Source organism: Anneissia japonica, unplaced genomic scaffold, assembly GCF_011630105.1.
Source record: "Anneissia japonica isolate Jap-2015-1 unplaced genomic scaffold, ASM1163010v1 scaffold2617_len527014_cov191, whole genome shotgun sequence".
Taxonomy (NCBI): Eukaryota; Metazoa; Echinodermata; class Crinoidea; order Comatulida; family Comatulidae; genus Anneissia; species Anneissia japonica.
Genome location: NW_022714155.1, coordinates 74,501 through 99,248, shown reverse-complemented (window position 1 = coordinate 99,248; position 24,748 = coordinate 74,501). Strand labels below are relative to the sequence as shown.

The following is a 24,748-nucleotide window of genomic DNA, read 5'->3' as shown; positions in this document are numbered from 1 at the left end:
CTTTGTTCGTGTGCCTTAACATTATGAACGAACTTCATTGCAAGTTAACCGAATGTGTGTTTCAATTTTTTCTCAACAGATGAAAAGAATAGAAATATTGTAGTGCCATCAACCAACACACAATCAGCGACATCCGACTCGTTAGTACCCAACAGTTTATTGAATTCTAATCCGAGCTTTTCCGAACTCACTGCACCTATTTCAAATGGATCGTGCGCAGAAGCGCCTTTCGCCAGTTACACTCATGACAATCAGTACAATTATAGTCCGAGTTGCTACTTTCGGTCCAACACTCGCCCTACACCATATTCTAGGGATGTCTCTCCGTACATGAGGGATAGTCGCTACTGTGCAAATGGCATCGGGTACATGGGTCGCAGTAATTCTCAGTTAACGTACGATCCAACAATGATGACTGGGCTAGATCCACGAAGAAATTTTCCTCAACCAATGGTGTAACACTAATAGATAACGACGTAACTGCAACATGAAAGATCTAGTCCTACGTGCGTTTAAGAGATTGATTGGTGAGCGAACTTATTGTGCATGGTCATCATTATGTACAATTAAAAGAAAGAAAGAAAGAAAACATAAGGAAAACACGCGTTGACCATGCATGACATTATCACCACAGAACCTAAAGATGAACTTTTGTTAGGAAGGCTGTGATTGGCTAATAGTGCACAAAATGTTTTGTGGAAGTATCGAAACCAGAACTCCTCATCTTGGGCCAAGCCTTCATGTACTACATACGGTACGTTACTCATGGTCATGTGGTCAAACTTTTAAACATTATACGCTAAGGACCTAGGCGTATATTTGGTCAAGATCTGGAATCTGGCAAATTAGTAAGAAAAAAAAAGATAAAACGTGTACAAAGTTAGATAATGTAAAGATATGTATAAATCTGACTAATACATCTAACAAAGAACATGATAAAACTTATATTATTTTGTCACTGTTCATTATTTATTTCAAAATAAGTAGTTACAAATTGATCATTATTGATGTATTTTTTTTTTTTGTAATTTTCAAATGATCAATTACTTTTAGGATCTAATTCTCGGTTCAAATCGATCGTTGTTTTTATTGAGGCTGGTAAAATTACAGGAATTTGATCATTCCATACTTGACTTAGAACGTGTTGTATAATACAAACCGACTGGATTAAAACATGTATTTCCCTTGTGGACATTCTTTAATTATGGGGTTTTCAGTTCGTTACAATCCATCTGCTAATGATTATAACGGCATAGTAAATCAACTAAACACATTTTCAAAAAACAAATAGTTTCTCTCGAGATATCCAAGGCTAGTCTAGTCGATATCTCAGGTAGTTAGTTTTTAATTATTATATTTCCAAATTGTATTTTTTTCCATGAAATATCGCAATTTCAAAGAACCAAGACACAAATTGGAGATACAAATTAAGAGACACGTGAGTATTGTCGAATGAATTCAATTTGCATAATTATTCATTTATAGAATACTCATAGTGAATTAGATTAGCTTTAGTAATGACTGAATTATCAAATACTGACAGAGTAGGCTACTTTACCCACCCCTATCTATATTCACGAATGTTGAGGTTATGCGCGGAGAGCAACATATTAGGTAGAGTATGCCTATTGTATTTAAACCATGTAATGTGTTAGTACTGTAAGTGGCTGAATATTAAATACGATTCGGTTTAATGCTAACGATTACTTTTAATAGACAAATAATATGAATATGCTTTAAGGGAACAAACTTGAAAGTTAGGCCTATTCAATGGAACAAATTAAACCAACCAGATTTAGTGGACCAATTAATGCTGTAAAAGACTCATATATACCAATGACGTCATAGAGGAGCAAGTAAACACTAGTTCATTCTGTTGATTTTTAATTAAATTAATCGTAACAGTAATGTCTTGGACAATCGTCTTTCAACGTTGTTTCCTTATTGGTTAACTGTCTTTCAACGTAGATACTGATTGGATAATTGTCTTTCATCGTTGTCCATGATTGGACAATTATCCAACTAACAGGCGTGTTAGATGCCACTATTTACCTTATCTGTTTACTCCAAGAGGAAGGTGTAATGATATTTTAAATGCTTACATTGAATGTTCGTTGATTTTAATTCCAAACCGGATCATTAATAATTTGTGTTGATTAGATATAAGAAAGATCTACCAAACGTTAATTTGTCAATCCCATGTTATAGCATGTCGTCTGAATAGAATCTTGAATCATTGAGCTGATTGGACAACGTACCAATGCCCAATATATAAGAGTTAATAATATCTTAAAAATTGTTAACATCCTTGATGTTAAAAATAATGTACGTCACCAATCGACTGTGATGTTTACCTCAGTATATTGTGCGCTTCTACCGCGATTATAATTCAGTCACGTGTCATATTTAAACCAATTAGTGTGGTGACATTATCAATTATTTTAATAAGACCATGGTTATCAAAAATGTAGTTCAGGGATTATGAATTTCCACATAATAAATTAATACTCGTGTGTAGGCCTATTTTCATGCGTTTGACCGGAGCTCTAGTTCAAATCTTTTGGGTTTTTATGTAGGCCTATGTGTTAAGCCATGGGATAACTCTACCTTGTATGCTATGGGATACGTTACTTATCGCCGTGTTTAAATAACTCATTCGAGTCCATCGGGAGTTTCAATTTTGCATTATTAAGGCTTTAAAACTGTCCGTAGACCGATGGTAGAATGAGTGTATCAGATTGAAGCGACACACGTACTCAGAGTACTATAAACCGCCTCTGTTGCATTTTAACGCCGTCGGTTGGATAAAGCCATCGACAATATCACCGCGGTTCATTGGAAGTGGATTATCTTGGTCATCATCATCACTAAAACAGTTTCTGGGTCATTATACGTTCTCATTTATTCCCCGGCTAACGGTCCTCCAACCTGATTACAAAGAAAATATGCTAATAGGCCTATCATAATGAATAATGTTATATTGATAAACGGTAATTGCTAGTACTAGTAAGATATGAAAGGATACCGTATGTTAGTTGTTGTAAATTCATGTTTTTTTACTTTGCATTGAAGAGGATATTAAAAATACATGTAACTTAGAAAAGGGAAGAGATTCCAATAAAATGTTCATTTTATAATTTTATATTATTTTATTTTTACTTATTCAAACAATCATTGTATGGATTTTAATTACAGAACTTGCTTTGTTTGTTCTTCGAGATAGGCCTTGATCAGGCGGACATATTCTTTGATTATTTTTAATGATTTAAAGTTTTTCTGTTTTGTTCTTGATGTTGGCAACTTACTCGATGTATATCATTATTTTTATAGTTTCAAACATCTGTATAAAAAGAAAGTATATGTTTTAAGGTTTTGGTTACTTCGAGCTTACGACTCGGTTAATGTACAGTTTGGTTTTAAGTATGGCAATGGCATTATCAACTAAGTAATTATAGTTTCAATTGATGGCTGAACAGAATGTGAATCACGTGATATTATTTATTAGCAAAAACATTGATGATAATGTGAAAATATTGCAATCTTAAATGCATGATTGACTTTCATCATCACGTGATGGAACGTCATCGAGCTTCGTCAATAAAACATCTTTACAAGTTCGACAACAGAAATTTACTTGTAGTCGTTTTTTTTTCATAATTCAACAAAAAATAATATATTATTAAAATTATTTTTATTATGATTTACTATAATTTTGCAGATAGTAGTATCTAGTGAGAATAAAAGTTTATAAGTAATCAATTTATTCTATTTTACCTTAAAATATCGTTAATTAAATTACACTGATTGTTTAGGTAGGCTAAATATTCTGCGAGGATGCTCTTTTCTATACCGGTATTTACTCTAGCCTAGTTATATTGAAAATTTGAAAACAGAATTTGTTTTACGATACATTTTTTTAATTTTTATGCTTAAACCATTAAAACATATAATGTGTATGATACTAAAGTGGAATACCTGCTATCAAGTTGTACAAGATCCGTTACGTGACTTAAACATTTAACACTGTGATCTCTATTTTGTGATTTCTATTGCAAAACGAGATTATGACGTGACCATATGAAGAAGCAACTTAAGAGTGGTTTACACTAGTAGTAATTTAGAGGAGTGACGCAGTCGCAAACAACCCTAGTGTTTGGGTTTTATGTGAAGGAAGCCTAAATATAGTAACTGTCATAACTCACATCTCATTTAATTTAATAAAACAGACATACTGGAGCTAAAGCAAAAACGACATCTTTATTTGAAATATACGGCAGAACAGACCACGTGACATTATTTTGATTGACTTGCGCCTTGTGGTAGTGCCATCCATAGGCTCCCATGATCTGTCTACCCTCCCACGAGACGATAACACGGGCCCGTGAACAGTATATCATAGCTAACTTCACCAAAACAACAGATCAATATATTGAGGAATTGCTAAACTGAAGGAGTATTGTCTGTAAATAAGCAGTTGAACATAATATTTTATTACTGTTGATGGAATGTTGAAATCGACTGAAATTCCTATAAAATCACATTTAATAGTAAAATACTCAAACTATTTTTACTTAATATATAGATTTCAGTTAAAACCGAAGCGTACAATATAATAACATTATTTAGGTCACTAACATCATTCACTAAGCACATACTGAAAACCGTCATGTTTGAATTTTAATTGTTTTACTTAACACAACAATAAATTTTCAAGTAACGATCTCTTCACTCATAATTTTGTTACCTACGACTACATCATTATCCATAACTGAAGGTATACTATTAACATTTTATGCAATGGTCATGCGAACAGATGTACTACGGACATGGCTCACAAATCACCAGCCAATCATCTCGTGTAAAATCTGTCAAGAGTTTGGCGAACTAGTTTGGCAAAGTCTGTTAAGAGATTAGTATCCAGTTCTGAAACAAGCTAAGGTGGAGTTTCTTTGGTAACACATCCGAGTTTGGTCTACGAAAAATATCTCCAAAAAATAGCGACTGAAGGAGTCGGTCGACTAAAAAACAAAAGGCGATCGTGATGCGTGCGCAGGCGCTCGTGCGGTGTGTAAATGACGTTCACTTAATCGTGAATATCCACTAAGACTAACAAAAGCTGGTCGCCATGTTTGATTTTTTTTCACCTACTGAACTATATAATAGAACTTTTAAACTATTATAAAAAATCATAACAATCAATTTTGAAACTAAATCAATTTTGAAACTAACTTCTATTTATATTGAACTAACATGAAAATTATCAACTTGAGCATTGAAATCAGTGTATTAAAAATGTGTTTTAATAATACTTTAAAATTAACAAATCTAATTTGATTTTTATGTACTCTGTCGTTTTTAGTAGACAATACATTTTAATAATAATAATTAATAGGATTATTATGATATTTAAAGTAGTTTATCTTCATCATCATTTTGATTATAGTTATTATGATAATCATTTTGATTATAATCATTCAAAGCCAGTTTGATTAATTAATAAATGATCTTTATTGGATACCAGCTGCGACAACGCAGATTACCAATATCATGAAGGTATTATTAATAATACATCCATACTAGTATTATCGTTCAGCATGACAACTAGAGGGGAAAATGGAAATCGTGCAAATGATGACCTGCCGATAAAATACAGGCATTGCTAATGAATCTGATTAACACTGTGACTGCAGTTGAAATTTATGTTCATTAGCAGGATAGATATTTGTGGAAAAGAATTCATAGTAGATAGAATCAATACCGTGCAGCAATTGCAAGTGAACCGATGAAATGCACATTATCGGTCGCATTACAAAATGACGTGCTTTTCCGTTCTGACTTATTTTGCGCGCCATAATACAATTTCCGAAGGCAGCGCATAAATGAATCCACGTATTGCTGCACAGCCAATAGAAAGATGAATACGACCCCCCCCCCCTATTGAGTCATATATTTCAGCTCCTTCTTTTCAATTTATATACCCACAGTTTAAAAAATATTAGTAGCATTATCGATGTTAAATTCAGTATAATTGAGAAAAGTAATTAAAATTTAAAAAAAATGCATAATTAGGTGCTCAAAAATTTACTCTTCCCTGGAAAATCAGAACTCTACAGAAACATTATTAGAGAAGGTCGTGAATCCCGTTGTAATTCAAATTCTTGATAAGTTGGAAAAATTTAATCAATACAGACACAGCGTAGCGACATTTTAGCACATCTAATACGACATATTTACATTCTGGATGAGAAACAAAAACGGATAAGACACTCAAATTTCAATACTAAATCACATCGACGTAATGATCTCAATTATTTTCACAATTTTAGTCATATTTTTAAAAGTGCATTCGAATATTATGTTGTAAACCGAAACGCGACCTACGCAAAATAGTTCATTTTTCTCGATATAATTGCTATAGCTGGACACTTGAGCCTGCCTCTAAAATGAGTATGAAATTGATATGGAGGTTGTAGTCTGCCCAACACGGCTGTACTTCTGTGATTTATGTTGTTATAAAAAAAATCGTTTTTCTCCTGTCCTCCACACAGCGATGACGAAAACGACCTGCTTTTTATTATACAGTCCGTGAAAAGATTTGTATCAGTAGGGGGAAGAAATACAACTATTGTGTGAGTTATTATCTCGTTGAAAAGTACAATTTATTCTGTCAACAACGTCATAATCATTGTTATTATTTATATTCGATGAAAAGTAGTGGACAGTTTTTTTACTGCCAGTCTTACATGTTCGTTTATCAGCAACACCACTGCTGTACGATCGCAAATACCATCACTGTTACTATTTTCCTCACCAGCCTTGTAATCATTAAAATAATTTTAATCATCGCGTATTGATAAATTATCACAATGATCATCTTCAACATCATTATTATCATCCTCATCATTATCTTCAGTGGTGGGTTGACCTTTGAGTCGGTCGCGGACTGATGCGCCTTAAGGATAGCGCCTTTTTATAGAAGGGGAAACATATAATTATGATAAATATCACTCTACAAAAACAATTATTAAATTGCATCAGTATAAGTAGGGCATGCTTTTGAAATATAGTCTCTAAACCCCATAAATATAGCGCCTAAACACGAGCGCTTCCCGCGGCCCAAGGTAGTCTTAGTTGCTGGACCGGTAACTTGGGCCTAGTCCGCCCCTCATCATCATCATCATCATCATCACCATCATCATCCTTATTATCATGCGGTGTGGAGTTGAATAACTTAGTGGTTGAGATACTTGCCTTTTTATCCCATGGTCCTGGGTTCAATTCACAGTTATAAAAACAACTCCACTCCCTAAGCCTCATAAAGCAACTTCGATGATAAAAGCATCACATTATTTCATATATTTAGGAGGGCCCTGAATATCAGCCGACCATCTAGGATGTATGTTGGAAGGGTCACCCTCTATAAATATTGGTTATATGTAATAATAATACGGTAGGCCCTAATCATCATCATCATCAAGGTAGTAAGTACCGGAATAAACTAACGATTTATAACAGGAAACCTTTGTACACCACTCGCCAGCTCAAATTACACGTCTTATTTTTTAATGGCAAAGAAAACTGGTGAAATGGTTTAATAATGATACTGCAACCTTATATATTCAATATATTATATTTAATGTGACGTCATAGATTTACGTATTTTGGTCTAAAGTACCGGACTTCAGTACAGTACCCATTTTATAGTGCTAGTGTGGCCTATAGAAACTTTCCAAGAAGTTTGGAAAAGATCCATTTGTTGTTTTCAAATATTAGTGATAGACCTTAAGTGTATTGCCCACTGTATTTCAAAACACTTTCAAAGTTTGCTTTTCAACGTCATGAGGGCCATCGCATACCGATGTTGAATATAAAAGTAGGTCTGGGTTAGCCTAATGCTATTTGTCATCGGTGAAACAGAAGGATTCCAAACATTTTAATGGTTACTGGGATTTTGGCTGTCCCCTATTATATACAATCTTTGAAACTGTATCTTCCATGCTCCACACATCCTCGTTAATTCATCAAAATTGATCGCATTTGAATTCTCTAGGCTGCGTCACCAAAAGTAGGTTCGGTGAACACTAGCCCATCGTCGACGATCGAGAGAGGACGCATCGTTAGGGCCTAGATATACAGGGAGGAAGAAGACGAGATTGGAAAGGATTATTTCGTTGATACTGATGATGCATGTTGTAATCCCGTGAAAATCTCAGCACTCTGTCGAACGATGATTTAAAGCAATAGCATTCGCGTCATCGAAATCCTACTGATTAAACGTATTTTTTACTGTCTCTCATTAATGTATTGAAGAATATGAGCATGTTAATTATACTGGAAGGCCTATAATGCAAGTCAAAATAAACCGATGCTTCGAAATCCAGACAATAACTCTTTCACAGTTATCAGATACGGTACACATGCAAAGGTTGAATGTTGCCAAATTACTCCAAATGAGTGGCGTAAATGAGCTCTCACTGGCAAATTAACTCGGGACACGGACATTATAAGGGCCCCTAAGATATATCAATAGGTGTTCTTTTTGCCAGGATCGTCAGCCAAGAGGTCCTCTTAAGCCGATCATATGAAAAAACCCAACAAAGTACACCCTTAAAATAAAAACACCGAAGTGGAGAGGTTGCAATTTTGGAATCTGGAGAGTAACTTTATTCATATTACTGCAAAACGAACGTTTCGTTGAAAGGTTTCTTGGTATGCTTTAATAGCATTAAAATCAACCTCTACCGGGACTCAAACTCACAGCGGAATTGGTTAAGGCTTATGTATACACAGCAGAAGAATATGGATTGAGCCCAAGTTAATGCAGTAAAAATATCTTTCTTACCCTTTATCGCATATACATGGCATATATATATATGTATATATATATATATATATATATATATATATAATTTTATAATGATGATAATAAATTATATATAAACAGACGCGCAAAATAGGCAAAGAAGTATTAGCTTAAGGGCTTGAAATTCCTCGACAACAGAAAAAAGCTTGTTGAGACCGGCGATGCTTCGTGGGTAATAGTAAATTAACTTCTTCCCAAGAGTCTTGCGACTTTACCATCTGATGTGGTCTACAAGCTCGTAAATTTCTCACCACTTATTGTTCGTATACGAAATTAAGAAATCCCCCATTGTGTCAGCTCAGGGTGTTTGCGCTCTGAAATGTACTTTCTCCACCACGCCGAAAACGGAATTCTGTACATCTATCAATCATAATTCTTAGGCATATTCAATCAGTGACTGTTCCATAATTGTAGGTCTAGGCCTACATTATTATGGTTTATAGTCTGAAATATGAATTACATCCGCATAAAGATAAAAACCACTAAATTATATTCTTTCATTGATATTATGGAAAGATAACGCCCTCTACGAAATAATAATAGCTTTAACAATAATTTTGATAATAACCTGAAATTAATAATGTAATTAAATACTTTTAGTTAGACCTAATGTCAAACACTTTTAATAATGATTGCGTCACGTGCATTTTAATCACATTTATTGTATTTCATTTAAAAAAAGAGTAACTTGGATAAAGGTTAGGAACCTATCTTGGGGTTGCTATAAGTACACAGTGGCGTAACGCCTATGCGCTCTCGTGCGGCGGTCCGTAGGGCCCTCGACTACTAACCACATGGTCCTCGATCTAGCACCCTGACCCAAAAGGGCTTTGTTGATGCATAACAGCATAATGTGTCTCTGACATCGGCTGTATATCATATTATATCTAGTGAAGAATTAAAGTGGCCCCCTAAATTGTTAAATTTTAAGTCTGTGAGTGAAATTGCCGGCCGTTTAGAGGTGCCATAATCATACATTTTCCACACCCATGGCGGAGCTGAGGTGGTATTGCCCTTTATCAGTGAAAATCTCTCTCAGGCCCTATTAAACATTCCTGGATTCGCCCCTCATATCATTTACTTAGTCGTTAAAACATTTAGAATGCAATGACAAAATCATAATTAAAAAACGTGCACATCTAAAATCCCACAATGGAATTGGCGACCAGGACCCAAAAGGCCCCACTCTCAGAAAGCCACAGGGCGCCCGGCCCCATCGTTACGCCACTGTAAGCCTACGTCAAGTTTCAATTTTCTCCTAAGTGTATTGACTATAAAAAGATAACGTCTTGTGATTATTTGGCTCAACCAACGCTGACTCCATAACAAAAATCAAACCGCCGCTAACCTATTTCGGTTAACATAGGTCATAGTTTAAAAATTTAGAAACCCCTCTTCCCCGGCTTGCAGATTAGGAATATGTTCAGATACAATGTCGGTTTTTCGACTTCAGAAACTTACAAAAATATGAAAGTTTGATATAATCTATTAGCGTAAATTTTGAATTGTTAGAAAATGTTGACAGACTTATTTCGATTGTGTTGTTAGCTGGCCTCCCATACTTTACGAAATCCAGCACTTCATTAATTAAATCTAAGAAAATCCGGACCAAAAACGTGCCCAATAAAGACGCACATTTATGGAATGATTTAGTTTAGCACTCATTTTCCTCCGTGTTGTTGATAAACATGTTTAAGATTAGCATTCTTGATAAATAGTCATTGAAGAAAATGTCCAAACGTTCACAATTATTCAATACTATTATGTAGCTCGCTCACATGCTGACTTCATAACTAATTTTGAGCCCGCATTCAGCTTCATATGCCTGATGAAAAATGGAAATACTGAGCCTCTCATCCATGATTGATTTTTACTCGCTCTCTGACCTATAGTACCAATGTCTACACATGATAGGCCAGCTTTAAGAAAAGTTGCAGATTACTGTAGGCCTATACAACAGTCCAACTCTTTCTTAACTCTTTCCTATTTCGTTTCAAAGTAATTTTATACTGTAGAAGTGAAGTTCAAGGTTAGATGTAGGTAAGCATGTTATTAAGATTACAATTGTCGAAAACGGTTTTGAGGTTCTGGATAAATGCAAGGAGCTGGCAGAATAGTTAGCTTCAAAAACATTCTCAAGGTCGTGATTTAATAAAGTACACTGAAAGGTAAGCTGAAATGTGTACTCAATAAATGTATTCATAAACAGTACTAAGGTGTTTGTCCAAGAATTGGGTGAAAGGGCGATCACCCCTTTATTTTTTGATTAAAAATTTTTTGTTGTAAACCTTACCTAAAAATGTCCATGCTAAACAGTAACAATCAATCAAATACCAACTCAAGTTAATTGTGCTAGAGGTTTAAAAAAGAATCTCCTCCACACCCCTACCAGGGGCTCTTGCATAAGACTTTCACTCAGTTCGCACATTCACGACTTCTCTTTCTTACCAGGCTGGATCCGCCCTGAAATGCATATTCTTATGAATACATAGGCCTACTTAATCATAATAATACTAAGAACGATAATAATAGAATATATACTGTCTCTTATACACATCTAGATGTGTATAAGAGACAGATGTATAGCCTATCACAAAAACAGCAGAGGTTCCTCCATCACTAATAACAAACAATTGATTAGAGAACGGAAGTGAAACACTGAATTCTTTTATGATCAATAAGATCTTATTTTAAATAGCAGGACGGTTACTTTTGATAGAGGCTTAAAGGTTTACCACATCTAGTTCATCGTACTTCGGCTACGAACTAAACCTCAACGTCAATACGTTGTTTTCGTTCAGTGTGTTAGTCCGCCTAAAGGCAACATTTCTGAGTTCTTTTTATTAGGATACTGCTCTGAGGAAATTCACAAATTGATTGGTATAGCAGTCACAGCAATTCAAACCATATCTGTCACCAAGAAAATGAAATTAGCACTTGCTGTAGAAGATAACATGGTCATACGGTCAATATAAGCAAGTGAATATATCTAGATCGTGCGAAAAACTTTATATATTTGAAAACATGTTAAAGCAACGAAATAATCAAGAAATTGAGTTTTACTAACGAATTCTAATTGATAATTAGCTCAAACAAGGTACCGGTATATGTTATAGACGTATATTTATTACATATATTTATGAAATGAATTGTTGTAACACGTAGGCCTATACGTTAGTTTTTTGGGAGGATTTTTGAGGGAGAGGCAGACCTTGCTTATTGCTACGGCAAAGAACAAATGAACCTGGATTTGTCCGGTTGACAAGTCATGTATGGTTTTTTTTTAAATAGTTACTGTATTTTGGAAGAAAAACGCAGATCTATGAGCCTACATTAACATTTCTATATCGGACAATAAAATAAAACATTTCAACCAACGTAATTTTATTGGATCGTTCGACAAACACATCGGTCTATGCACATAATGCCCAAGGTTGAATGTTTGGTCAAAAGAGATAAATGACAATAATTTTACCAATAGGCACAATTATAAAGCATGGGTTAATCGGTAAATAACAATAATGTAGAGTAATTCCGTGGTTGTGATGCTCAAAATCTAGGCCTCTTTCACCGACTAATAACCCTGGAAACTCTCGAAGTAGTTCACTATATATTTAACCCATATCGCCCTGGTACATTTCTGTCATCATGTTCTCTTTCGGTCTTTGATTTAAACAGTATAATCTAGAAAAGCATTGTGATGTTACGCTGACTTTAAAAGGCTATTTCATGTGTCAACCATTTTGTGTCGACGTTAACTAAAATTGTCGTGTTTAATTTTTGTGACATTAGCCGCAAATAAATGAAATCATTCGGGAAAATAAGTTGCCTATGCTGCTACTTTTAGTGTCAACTAACACAGAGTCTCTCCGCTCCAATTCACCCTATGCCCTTGTGTATTTACTTGTGCCAAACTTTGTCGCCTAAGTTTCTTAAACAAAAAGTGTGCTTTTGCCAATATTTTCAAAGGCGATTTTGATATGAATTACTAATGTTTTACTTAAGCTTTGGGATATTTATGCCGTTCGCAGAATACATTTTTGGGATTTTTTTCTCTTTTTTTGTTTGTTAAAGTCGATGAACATTTTAGATAACATAGGCTTACAAACTATCGCAAGTATATATTTGTTTCGTCTGGGTATGTATATTTCTGGATATAATGCACCGCGTCGTCAAATTTATCTGACGCGATGACCAGAATGTTCTAGATCGAGCAAATGACGTGTTTCACATGGGTCTATCACTTTAATAAATGCTATTTATAGGGCCTATTAGGTTTATGGGTTGATTTATTTTCATTCGCAGGCAATATCGCTCCAGCAACTTTTACTATAAAATACCAGGTGATAAAAATGATCACTGCTGCTCGTGTAGTAATCAGACATGTTTTCCTAAGTTGTAGAAACCAACTTTGAAATGATAAACAAACGTTAGAGAGGAAGTTTTGAGTCTGTAACCAACATCAAGAACACGTGTTGTCCGTATGGACATCCCGCCACACAAATTCTAGGCTGAAATTCAGCTGTTCTTAGACCTCATAGCCTATTGGACTTAAGCATTTAGCATGTCAACATCGCCAATTTAACATGATACAAATTCGTTTGAATCATGTTTCTCAGACTTGTGCAGAGCTGCAAAATATAGGCCTACTGAGAACACAAGAGAGGTCCCCTCTCTATCGACTAAAAAAGAAGTCGTGAAAATCTAAAAATGAATTAAAAAATTAATTGATTTTGGCAACAATTGACGACCGTCACAATGATGGTGATGCGGAAGATGATGAAGACGGCGACGATGACGTTAATAGTGATGACGACGCCAACGAGGGCGACGGTGATGGTGACAAAAAACGACGAGTATGATTTTGTAATGGATGACACTGTATACAGTTTTGATAAGGTGCTTGCGCTTCCATATTATCTATCTATCCATACCGTACTTGGCTTTCTCATAAATGCAACAGATCGTTTAATAATAGTAACAACAAATTATCGATATCCATCGATACTTGTGTTCAAGATGTTCGTTACGTCATCCGCAATGAATTTAAGATGGCGCTATTACGGTACTCAATTTAATTGATATTAAAATATTTCAGCTATTTTGTTGCAGTAGGCCTGCTTGGTTTTTGTTCTCTTTTTTATTATCACACTTTGTGTTAGGTCTGCCAATCAAGTCATTGACTTCGTACGATGTCATCCTCGTTCGTAGATTACCTTTTCTAACTCTCGCTAATAAATTTTAGTTGCTTTGTTCTTATTGCTCATATCGTAATTACGAGATGGAACCTTCATTCGGATGGTTAATTAAGAAATGCTTGCGTGATAAAGTTACCTTTAGTTACCAGTTGGAGGTACTTCAGGATATATATATATATAGTCCACCAATCAAATTTTGAAGAGGTTTTTTTAGGAGGGGGAAGGAGTTGGGGATAACAAAAGGAAATAATATTATTATGCTGCTTTGTTCAAATTATGAATGAAATTTTGATTTCCATTTCTTACTAAACATTATAATAGGGACCTATTTCTGTCATTTTAAAGGAATAAAAGAATACATATTCCATCTTTTCTGTCACGTCGCAATGATTCTCACCAAAAATTATACTAATTGTTATAATATAAAATATATTCTCGATGCTACCGTAACATTTCTAAAAGATAGATGAAGTTCGAAATGTAAGGACGTGACGAAATAATGAAGACGATGTATTGTACCAAAGCGAGACCTCAATGAGATTGTAGCAAGTTTACAAGGTGTTCATATTATAATTTACTAAGTATCAGACGCTGATTGACAAGCATATTGGTGACCTAACGACGTGCCCTCAACGTCTGTGACAATCAGAAACTTACGGTCTCAAGTGACTTAGCGAGTCACTTGAGACCGAATGGACGCTCATCAAAAAGTTGTATTTAACGAGTATTGACATGACTTAGAGTGGCCACCTCTACATTAAGTAACTATCATATAGCTCCAAATTCTTAACTCATATTTTTCAAAACTTCACGTTTTTGAGCTAATTGTTTTTATTACTCAACAAGGCAGAGCTGATCATAGAGTTAGAATAAAACATCTAATTTCAAAAAGTAAGTAGAAATTTAAGTTTTCCATTTTAATCTCAAACAAGATGGCATTTGAAATATCAACCCCACCTCCTAAGAGGAGGTCATCTCACTGTCTCAAGTTTGCAAACACTTTCGTATGGTAATACCAATTATAGCCTATTAACTGTGGGCGCACGTACGGTATTTTTATGCGCAATTGACTCTATATGAACCACGATAATGTTATTTTATTTTGGTGTAACTGAAACTATGATTAACTTTCATTTCTCATTTACCCCTACCTTTATTATAAGCCTATTGACTGTGGGCGCTTGTATGGTATTTTTATGCGCAATTGTAAATTATCCGATAAAAAGACTCGATATGAACCACGATATTGTTACTTTATTTTGGTGTAGCTGTAACAATGATTAAGTTTCGTTCCTCATTTACCCTACCTATAACATCCTGGCGCTTTAGGTAATCGATCGAATATTTCAGATTGGAAACAAAGCCTCTGTTATAGCAATCCTTAGCCACTTTCTGAAATATAAACGCGTTCGTTCATAGCGCTGCTGTACACGCGACTGTGCAGCTCAGAGACACTATCACAGTCAACTAGAATAATACCAGAAATGTCTTACGGCCGGATATACAATATTATTGATGGTACTTGATTGAACGAGAAAACGTTCATATTATCATTTGAGTATTACCGTATACATAATATCTGAATGGTTCCGGGCGCAGTAATTTGTCCTGACACCATTATTACATGTAGAAGAAAACCTCAAAATAATTTATTCTACAACTGTTTCATATGGCACACCCGCTAGTAATTGCTTCTTCCACTCGGGTGGCAACATAAATATAAAATCATTTAAATCAATCTTCCAGAACATTAAAACCATTGTATGTCCAAGGGCCTTCAGCCGCTACCATCCCTGCCGGGAGCTCTAGGTGGTTCCCGGCCCCTGCCATGATTTCGTACCTCGTTCCTAATTGCTCGTTCCGCTCCAGAGGTATTGTATAAAAAACCACTCAACTTAGTCTACCACAATGATTAACAACTGATATTTTTATTCAGACATGTATTAAGCATCTCAAAACGCGATGTTGGATGTTCCGGAACCCCCACCCCCAACCACTCGTGACCACAACTGGAGCTTCTTCCTCAACGGCGGCGGAACGTTTTTGAGGTGGGGGGGGGGGCATTTCATAAGGTAATAAATCGAGTTTGCGAGCGAAGCTCCCGGTGGGGGTCCAGGTGCAAAGCCCCGGGAAGCTATGGATGTTTGACAAAGTTTGGTGAATTGTTACCGGTAGTTATTTTATAGGCATCAAGCTACTGTTATATGACTTCATAATTGTTGTATCCGAACAATGTAGAAGTCGAGATTGTTTCCACGATCACAATGAATTATTCATTTATGTGAGGGGTACCGTATTCTTGATACAATCTCTTTCCCCCCGACGGATAAATATTATCGTTCTATGAGCCGAAAAATGGTACTTCATTCAACCGTGGCGGGTCCAGGGATTAGAAATAGAGGGGCTCCAGGGAGGGTCTTGCACAGATGGAGTGTCGACTCGCCAATGGCGTAACGATAAAGCCGGTGGCCCTGTAGCTTTTTGAAACTGGGGGCCCTTTTTGGGTCCCGGTCGCCAACTCCATCGTGGGATTTTAGATATGCTCGTTTTTTCATCATGTTTGCATTGTATTCTAAATGTTTTAACAACGAATAAATGGTATGATATCAGTGGCGGATCCAGGTATTTTCACAGTTGGAGAGTCTAAACTTCAGCCCCACCAAGGTTGGGGATAAGGTAAGAAAAATTATGATTATGGCACCTCTAGATAGACGGAAATGGCATTCACAGACATAAAATTGTGATAATAACTTAATTTTTATCTCCATTTAAAAAACATTTTGACAAATTTAGTGGGGCCCCGGCCAGGCAGCCCCATTCCCGTCTTTATTCCGCCACTGGATATAATATGAATATGTCCTACATTCGATTACAGACACACATTTTGGTATTATGTATCAACAAAGTCCTTTTTGTGCAGGTTGCTAGATCGAGGAACCTATGGGTAGGGCCCCTTAGGGGCGCTGGCCCTGCAGACTGCCGTATAAATTATGATTATGGCACCTTTAGATGGCCGGAAATGGCACTCTCAGATTTAAATTTTAATATACGGTACTTTTCTGTTTTCTCGATCTTTTTTAATAATTTTGAAAAATTTAGAAGGATGGGGGGGGGGGACTCGTGCCGGCTGGGCTGCTTAATATAACATTTGACGAGTCTATCATTTTGTTTCACAAATGACTAGTAAATTCGTAATGTCAAGCGAAAAGGTTTTCACTACAGTTTTACAAACTATAATACTTTAATTACAATGTACTATTAATTCTGTAGTTAACCTGCAGACACTTTATTTTAATAAAATAATGGCCTTTATAAGTATCATATTATTTTCGTTAAGATGGAATTTAAATGTGGTTATACTACGTTAGTTTGATGGTTTATTGTAGACAATCAGTCACACTTACATCTTCATAGTTAACATATACAGAACTATAGCGTCGTACCTTGTGCCTACCTTCACCCTGTGCCTAAATACAGAATTTACGCAAGGAGGCCGAGCGATTCCATTGTTTCTTCATGCTCGAGGATAGGTTTCAAGAAAACGTTACAAATGCGCGCATTACAGACGTCAATCAATATGGTACACACTGGTTGCTCAACTTAAAAAGAGAACTTGTAATGTTCGTTTGGAAATGAAAAAAAAATCGATATTGCATTATAATAATATAGGCCTATCGGTCGTTTTATAAGGCCAAAATAAACAAGGTCTCTAAGCACCAAATAATAATAATAATAATAATTGTATTGATTATATTTTTAATGTTTATTGCAATTTTCGCCTTAAGTGGGAATGAAGAGTTCCTGTTGGAAGACTGTTATAAAAAAAATATTATAATAATAACAAAATAATAATAATAATAATAATAATAATAATAATAATTTACATTGTACATATAGCGTTCGTTAACAATGTTTGTCACTGGTGCTGGAGGTAGTGACAAAAGTGGAGGGGGAGGCCTCAGCGGAAAAAGTTGAGGGGACTGAGGTGGTTGTGAAATCACGGCTTTGAAGTATAGTATGTAAAGTACATACCGTACTCAAAGACAATGTTTTAAGCTTTATTTTCTATGGTACATCGCACATATTAATAAGATATTTATGGTTGCCAAAAATCCCTAATAAAAGATCATGAGAAATTTGTTGGCGCTTCATTTAGAGTATGGTGATGTGATGATGAGGAATTTAACTAAAAATATCATTTTCTGGTCATCTAGAGGTACTATTTCCTCAAATTTTCGCAACTCAGCCCCAGCCATGGTGGGTCTGTGGTGGGTTTCGACTCACGAAATGTCCCCCACCCGCCACCTCTTAAAACAGATTGCGCCCTTCCTGGGTATAACATTAAACTCGACCACTTGACACCAGACACAGAGTATGTCTTAGTGACTGCTAATGAGGCGAGAATGCAAAATTTGTTTTTAGGATGTGATCTGGTTTTACATGCCCATTTTGTGTGATCAAAATTTTTTTGGATAAAGAATGTTTTAAGCAGTGGTGGATTCAAGGCCTTCTCCCTCCAACTTTTTTTAATTGAAAAAAAAAACAAATAGGGCCCCCCCTCTCCAAATTTTAAGTCGGAGAGTTAATTTCCGGCCAACTAGAGGTGCCCTAATCATGAATTTTCTTACCTCAGCCCCAACCATGGTGGGGCTATAGTGGGTGGTTCCTCAATCTGTAAAGGTCCCTCCCTGGGTCACCTCTCTTTTGAGTTCCTTGATCCATCACTGTTGAGTTTTATATAATTATTGTTAGGCTTACTAATATTATTTATAATGCGTTTATTGCAATTTTCACCTTATCTCAAAACAGTCCTAAAAACCTTCAGAGCGGGCTATTTTCCAGGGGACTTCGCCCCTGGACCCCCGGAATCCTACGTAACTCGCAACGGCTCCACCCTACGTACCTCGCATAACGGCTCCCCCCTCCATCCAAATACTTGGCTACGTCCCTGGCGTCGTCAGTTAAATCCAGGCTCCACCATTGAGCATCAAGTAAAGACATGCGCGATTGTAGCCTAATTTTAAACTTGGGTGTATGATAGAAAAATGTTTAAATGCTGAAGAATAAATTACAGGCTGCCTCTGACTTATCTCGTAAAAGTGGACACCTACTTAAATTTGGTATTTCTGTTACGTTTACGACGCAAAGTGTAGAAATATGGTCGAATCCAAAATAGTTGGATTTAATAAGACGCCTTTCCATTAGTGTTATCAACTTGATTGTTTAGTACCGGCTGTCATAATACCGTTCAATAGACATACGATAAATTGGAATGTGTTTATATTTTAACTGATCTAATCAATATATAATGAGCGGACTGCTCGCGCCCAAAATTAGCAACAGTATAGACTTATGTTATAAGTAAAGGGGTTATAATGTAGATAGTGCGAATTCTTTGACACACATCGCTCATTATACGTCAATGATCATACACCAACCGCTTAGGAAAATGTAAACATCGGTGACAAGGTGTTGATAGATCTGACAAAAACTGATGAAGGAAGACCTAGTGAGAGATATCTTGTTATTAGAAACATATTGTGATAATGGCTACACCACCACTCTCTCACCAAGATTAGCGTCTCCTGGGGACGATCGTCAAGGACAGAAAACAAACAAAGACTTAAGAGGCAAGACACGAGACAAGAAATATCCTGACACAATAAAATAATATAAATAGATCATGATCAGAATATTGGTATCAGATAATGTCAGCCAAATCAACCTGCATATACAAATGAAAAATAATATTGTGTAGGCCTATTATTTTGACTGTTTAACAATGTACCAGTATACGAATAAATCTTTGATTTATATATAATATAACAGTGTTAACGGCTATCTTGATTTCCAGCCGTATACCTTCCAGATTTATCTGGTTTAACGCCCACTGTGCAATACTTGGCGGTGGTCTAATGGTTTTGATGCTTACCTTGACAGTGAGAGGTCGCAGGTTCGAATCCCGTCGGAGGAAATTACTGCGAATTGTGTTGAATGAGTCGGGAAAGGTGGCGATCATGTACATTGTTAAATGGGGAAGTTGAGGAGGCAATTGCTGTGGATGTTATGGTCACCATGTCATTATTTTTCTGAAGGACGTCTTTGTAGTTAATGTTTTGAGTGTCTTTGCAGCACACTGTAGGCCTGTGCTTGTGAGGAATTATTGTGCAGTGTGATCAAGGCTGGATCGAGAATGTTTCAAACGGGGGGGGGGGGCACAAACAGTTTCAGAGAATAATTGAATAAGCGAATAGCACATATTGCATCGAATTTTTTTTTTTTTAATTAGTGGAAAAACGGGCAGGAGTCCTTCCCAGCCCAGGGACGTCCCTCTCCTCTACTGGATCTTCCCCTGTTGCTTTGGGGTACTCTCTTGTAAGTGAAAGTACAGAAATATACAATAGGTCTAGCCTAGTTGGTGGGCATGAGAGAAGTGTTTGTCTTGAATCAATACAAGGTGGATGCATGTAAGGCTTATCCGAACTACTGACATTCAAAAGAACCCGTAAACATTGTCCCCGTAAACATTGTCCCGACGTGTTTACGTAAATTCAAGGTAGCTATTGATTGGTGGTGCCTTGACCCTATATAAATCGATCCGGATTCGAGAAATAGAGGATAGGCCTTAGGTAGGTATGCTACAGTACACCCGAGCCTAAGCCCCTGGGTCTAAGCCTATCTGTGATCGACATCATATAGGCTAGGGTAGGCCGCGCCTAGTCTAGAGCATAGGCCTGGGCCACAGCCAGAGTGTGCCTAGAGTGGCTAGTCTAGTCGTCTATTTTAGCATTAGACCTACTTCTGTCTTTGCAGTAATGTATCAAAAACGGAAATAAAACAAACAAGTCAATTTGTGGACACGTTTCTGTCCACAATTATACTCCAGTTTTGCAACTAAGGAAGGGCCTAGCAAGTTGAGTGCTTCTCCCGGGCTTATGAATCTAAAAGAAGCATGAAACGGCTTTTAAAATACAGCATGCAATTATAAATGTATTGATAATTTTATATGGAAAATATAAATATGAAAATACATAATTCCTTTACAATATGATCATGATCAGAACGTTTATGGTACTTAAATGGAAACGTAACAGACAAGAAAAAAAACGTAGGCTTATGCGAAACTAATCTATTGACTATACTTATTCCATATTCTTATTTGATTCAAGCATGGTCCTATAATAGGTCCATGATTCAAGCATTAATAATAAAAATTATATCAATATATATATCACAACAAACAATAAAAAAAAATTATTTATATGTAGTAGGAAGCGTAGGATCGATAACAAAACCAAAATAAAAATCGTACGATAAAAGTGTAAAATGGTACTAGGAATGCAACAAACTAGAAAATAACCTATAAATACCATAATATTAATTGAAATTTAGTTTAGTAATAATAGTATTCATTTTATTTGCTTTTATAGCCTATGTTGTTACTTAGTAGAAAGACAACAAAACATAAATAAAAAAAGTATGATAAACCGATTGACGAACTTTACAATGATAATTAGGCCTATTAATATTAAATTCAGCGTTTTTGCAACTCCATTGGCGCTCCATATATTTGTTGAGAACAAACCGCGACCGAAGTGAGGCGCGACCGAAACGAAACGCGACCGAAATGTCTGTATTCCCAGGCTTGTGCTTAGCCTGTGTAGGGCTAGACGGTATGGTTAACTTAGGCCGAGGTATGGTTATATCATGGCTTGTGCCCAAGTGTATCTTTATTATTACCTGATCGACTTCTAAAACATGCCATTTATTGCTGATGTTTTGTGCCATAAAACTACAATAATTATATCCAGTATAATTCATAGGTAATCCGCCGAAGACATACGGGAACATGCTTGACACCCATTTTGTTGATGAACTTGAGAAGTACTGCTGGGCGGTGACGTAAAGAAGCTGCGAAACATAGACTGGTTCTTTTACAGCCTGACTCGATCATTTTTTTAGACTAAGCATTGCAGTACAGAATAGATGTAATTAATTGTATTTACGTGACGTAAGCAACTTTCGAAACATGGCGAAACAGGTACTGATTTTCGGTGGTTATTTTTTTTCATTTTTATCCAATATCCAGCCTTAAAAAGTAGCGGAATGTGGTCGTGACATAGAAGTATGAGATATGAGCACATTCCTGCCAGCGGTTTCAGAGGAGATAGGGGAAGTTACGCGGTGGCGACCCAGAATTAATATAGATACCGATAGCCAATAAAAAAAATATGTAGTATAGTAGTAAATATTTCAAATTTGTATATATGCATTCCCGGTAACGAATAAACATGAATATATATGGGATACAAAATTTACCAGCATTTACACATGAAATGCTTCAGGCCTAACGTTAAGTGGTTCAGATAACGCAATTGACGACAACTTATAAACATCGTGAGTGTGCGATACTTATAAGTGGAGAAAGATAAAAAAAAATGTTTCCTTTTAGAGGTGCTGTATAACCGCACAGCGGTGCTAACATGACAATGATCGACTGACACCGTTGATGATGGTAGGCCTAATTATTAATGAGGTCGAAAAATGATGATGACGATAATTATGATGATGATGGTATAATGATCGATGAAAATGGTGACGTCAATGCTAGTGATGATAACGCAGAGATTCCAAGTTTGACAAATTTGCAAGCGTGAGATTTTTGGAAATTCTGTTCCCTAAGGGTATGTGGCTCGATCCCCTGGAGGATATTTTTTCCCTAAACGCTCTGCATTTCATTCATCTTAAGCGTGAGACAGACCCTAAATGATTGAATTTCACGCCGAGTGTGTGAGACTTGGTAGTCTGATGGTCTGATAACGTAATTAATCGTGATTAAAAATGACGTCGATGATAAGGATGACGTCTATCATGTCGAAATGAAGATGATGTTGGTGATGATAGTGAAAATAATGGCAAGGGTGTGCTGCTGTTGCAGCTGGTGGTGGTGATGATGATAATGATGAACAATAGGGCCTATTAGTAGCAGCTAAGCCTATTGCAATTATTGTAATATATATTAATATGAGCAAAAACGAATTATCTGGTTTTAAATATGAACACAAGGGGAATTCCCTGATTGTCTTTAGTAAAGGATGGGCCTGTACAGTATTATCGGTATACTAATCATCAAAGTGATGAAATTTAACTTAATGTGATATAAAAAAAAGTCTGACTTATGCTTCAGTGAATGTTCCTACAACAGTTATCCGACTTTGATTAATTAGTTTGCTCATAAACGCCTTGTCAAGTGGTCTAGCGATTGATCGTGCCTTATAGTCCACCTTGTCACTCTTCAGATGAAGAGGTGGGCCTATCATGTCATACGACGATCACTTGAACGTTTAACGCTTTGATCTTGTCATCGGGTCGTAAACTCAACGGCGATATCTTGTGTGTTAAGCATGCTAGTAATAAAAAGACAAAGGCGAGATATTCAATTCGTTTTTGTACTGTCAGTGTTCACAATTTACGAAGGATTTTATTGGAAAATTTCTGGAAAGTGGTTTACCGTAATGAAATAAATATGTTCATATCATTTTATTTCACGGCCATAGACTGAATGAGGGAGATAATGTGTGGCCCTAGAAATCACGACTCGCTGCCTCAATCGTCGGAGTTGTTATAGTGACTGCTCCAATCAATTGCAATCGTTATGATTTTTCGTTGATTATTTTTATCAAAGATAGTCCCTATTTTTATATTAATTCATGAAATAGACAAATAAATTTCAAAATAATGAATAAAACATGCGTTTTGCATTACTTAGTGGGAGACTCTAAACTTCGATGATCTCCGTCTGTTCCATTGGATTGGATCACTTTGATGTGAATGTTTCTAGAACCGAGGCCAGATTTATCAAACTAAAAATCAGCTTAAATTCGCCATGAGTCCATTTTTGCTTAAGTCAAATATATCAATGTTGCTTAGCTTAAAAATTACTTAAAATTAAGAAATCAATTGTACGGAAGCGCCATCTAAGGCAATTTTTAAGCCAAGATTTTGCTAAGATGGTTTAAAAAATCTTAAGATATTTATTAGGGACATCTTAACTTTTTTGACTTAGACATTTGCTAAGCTGACATTGATAAATCCCGGGCCAGGGCCCTTCTGGTGGTGCGCATATCACCCCGAGTCAGGCTGATAAAAAAGAAATTATTGTGTTGGCCACGCCACCGACCCAAAATTTGCGAAATTGAGGTTTAGCATTTTAGGTTTTTTTTTTTTTTTTTTTTTTTTTTTTACTACAACGAAAAATATTATTTTAATGAGCTAAAAAGTCTGGAGGCCTAGTTGCTGGACGGTGGGCGATGCGAGTGTTATATGCGATTGTTTTCCTCTTCAATAAAGATTTTAAAATGGTCTTTGTTGTATTTTTGTGTATTTTCTACTTTTTAGGCATAAATACATTATTGGTATAAAAAAAAAACTTTTTCTACCGACCTACCCATTTTTTTTTTAATTCTCAAAACGTGGCCAAAACACTTTTTTCCTAAAATATTTTCAGAGATAGGAATTGAATGGTGAATATTAGAGGCCTAATGTTGATTATGCTTTTTCTTCGAACTTTCACTTATTGATTCATTGATAAGTCATGCGCGGTTCATTCATTAACATTAGCAATTTTTTTATTTTATTTTAATTTGGTAGGCCTATTTTTTTTTTTATTATTATTTATAGGCTAGGT

The 24,748-nt window shown here is 35.9% G+C and overlaps 1 protein-coding gene across 2 annotated transcripts in view; it reads left to right on the top strand.

Annotated features, from left to right (window-relative positions):
• The window catches only part of LOC117108884 (T-box transcription factor TBX1-B-like), a 47,884-nt gene extending 44,255 nt beyond the window's left edge, over window positions 1-3,629 (top strand). For both annotated transcript variants that reach the window (XM_033251054.1, XM_033251053.1), the window contains exon 8: window positions 80-3,629. In XM_033251054.1, the coding sequence (XP_033106945.1) occupies window positions 80-459 (380 nt within the window). In that variant the 3' untranslated portion in view covers window positions 460-3,629. The remainder of the gene's footprint in view (window positions 1-79) is intronic.
• The last annotated feature ends 21,119 nt before the right edge of the window (window positions 3,630-24,748 follow it).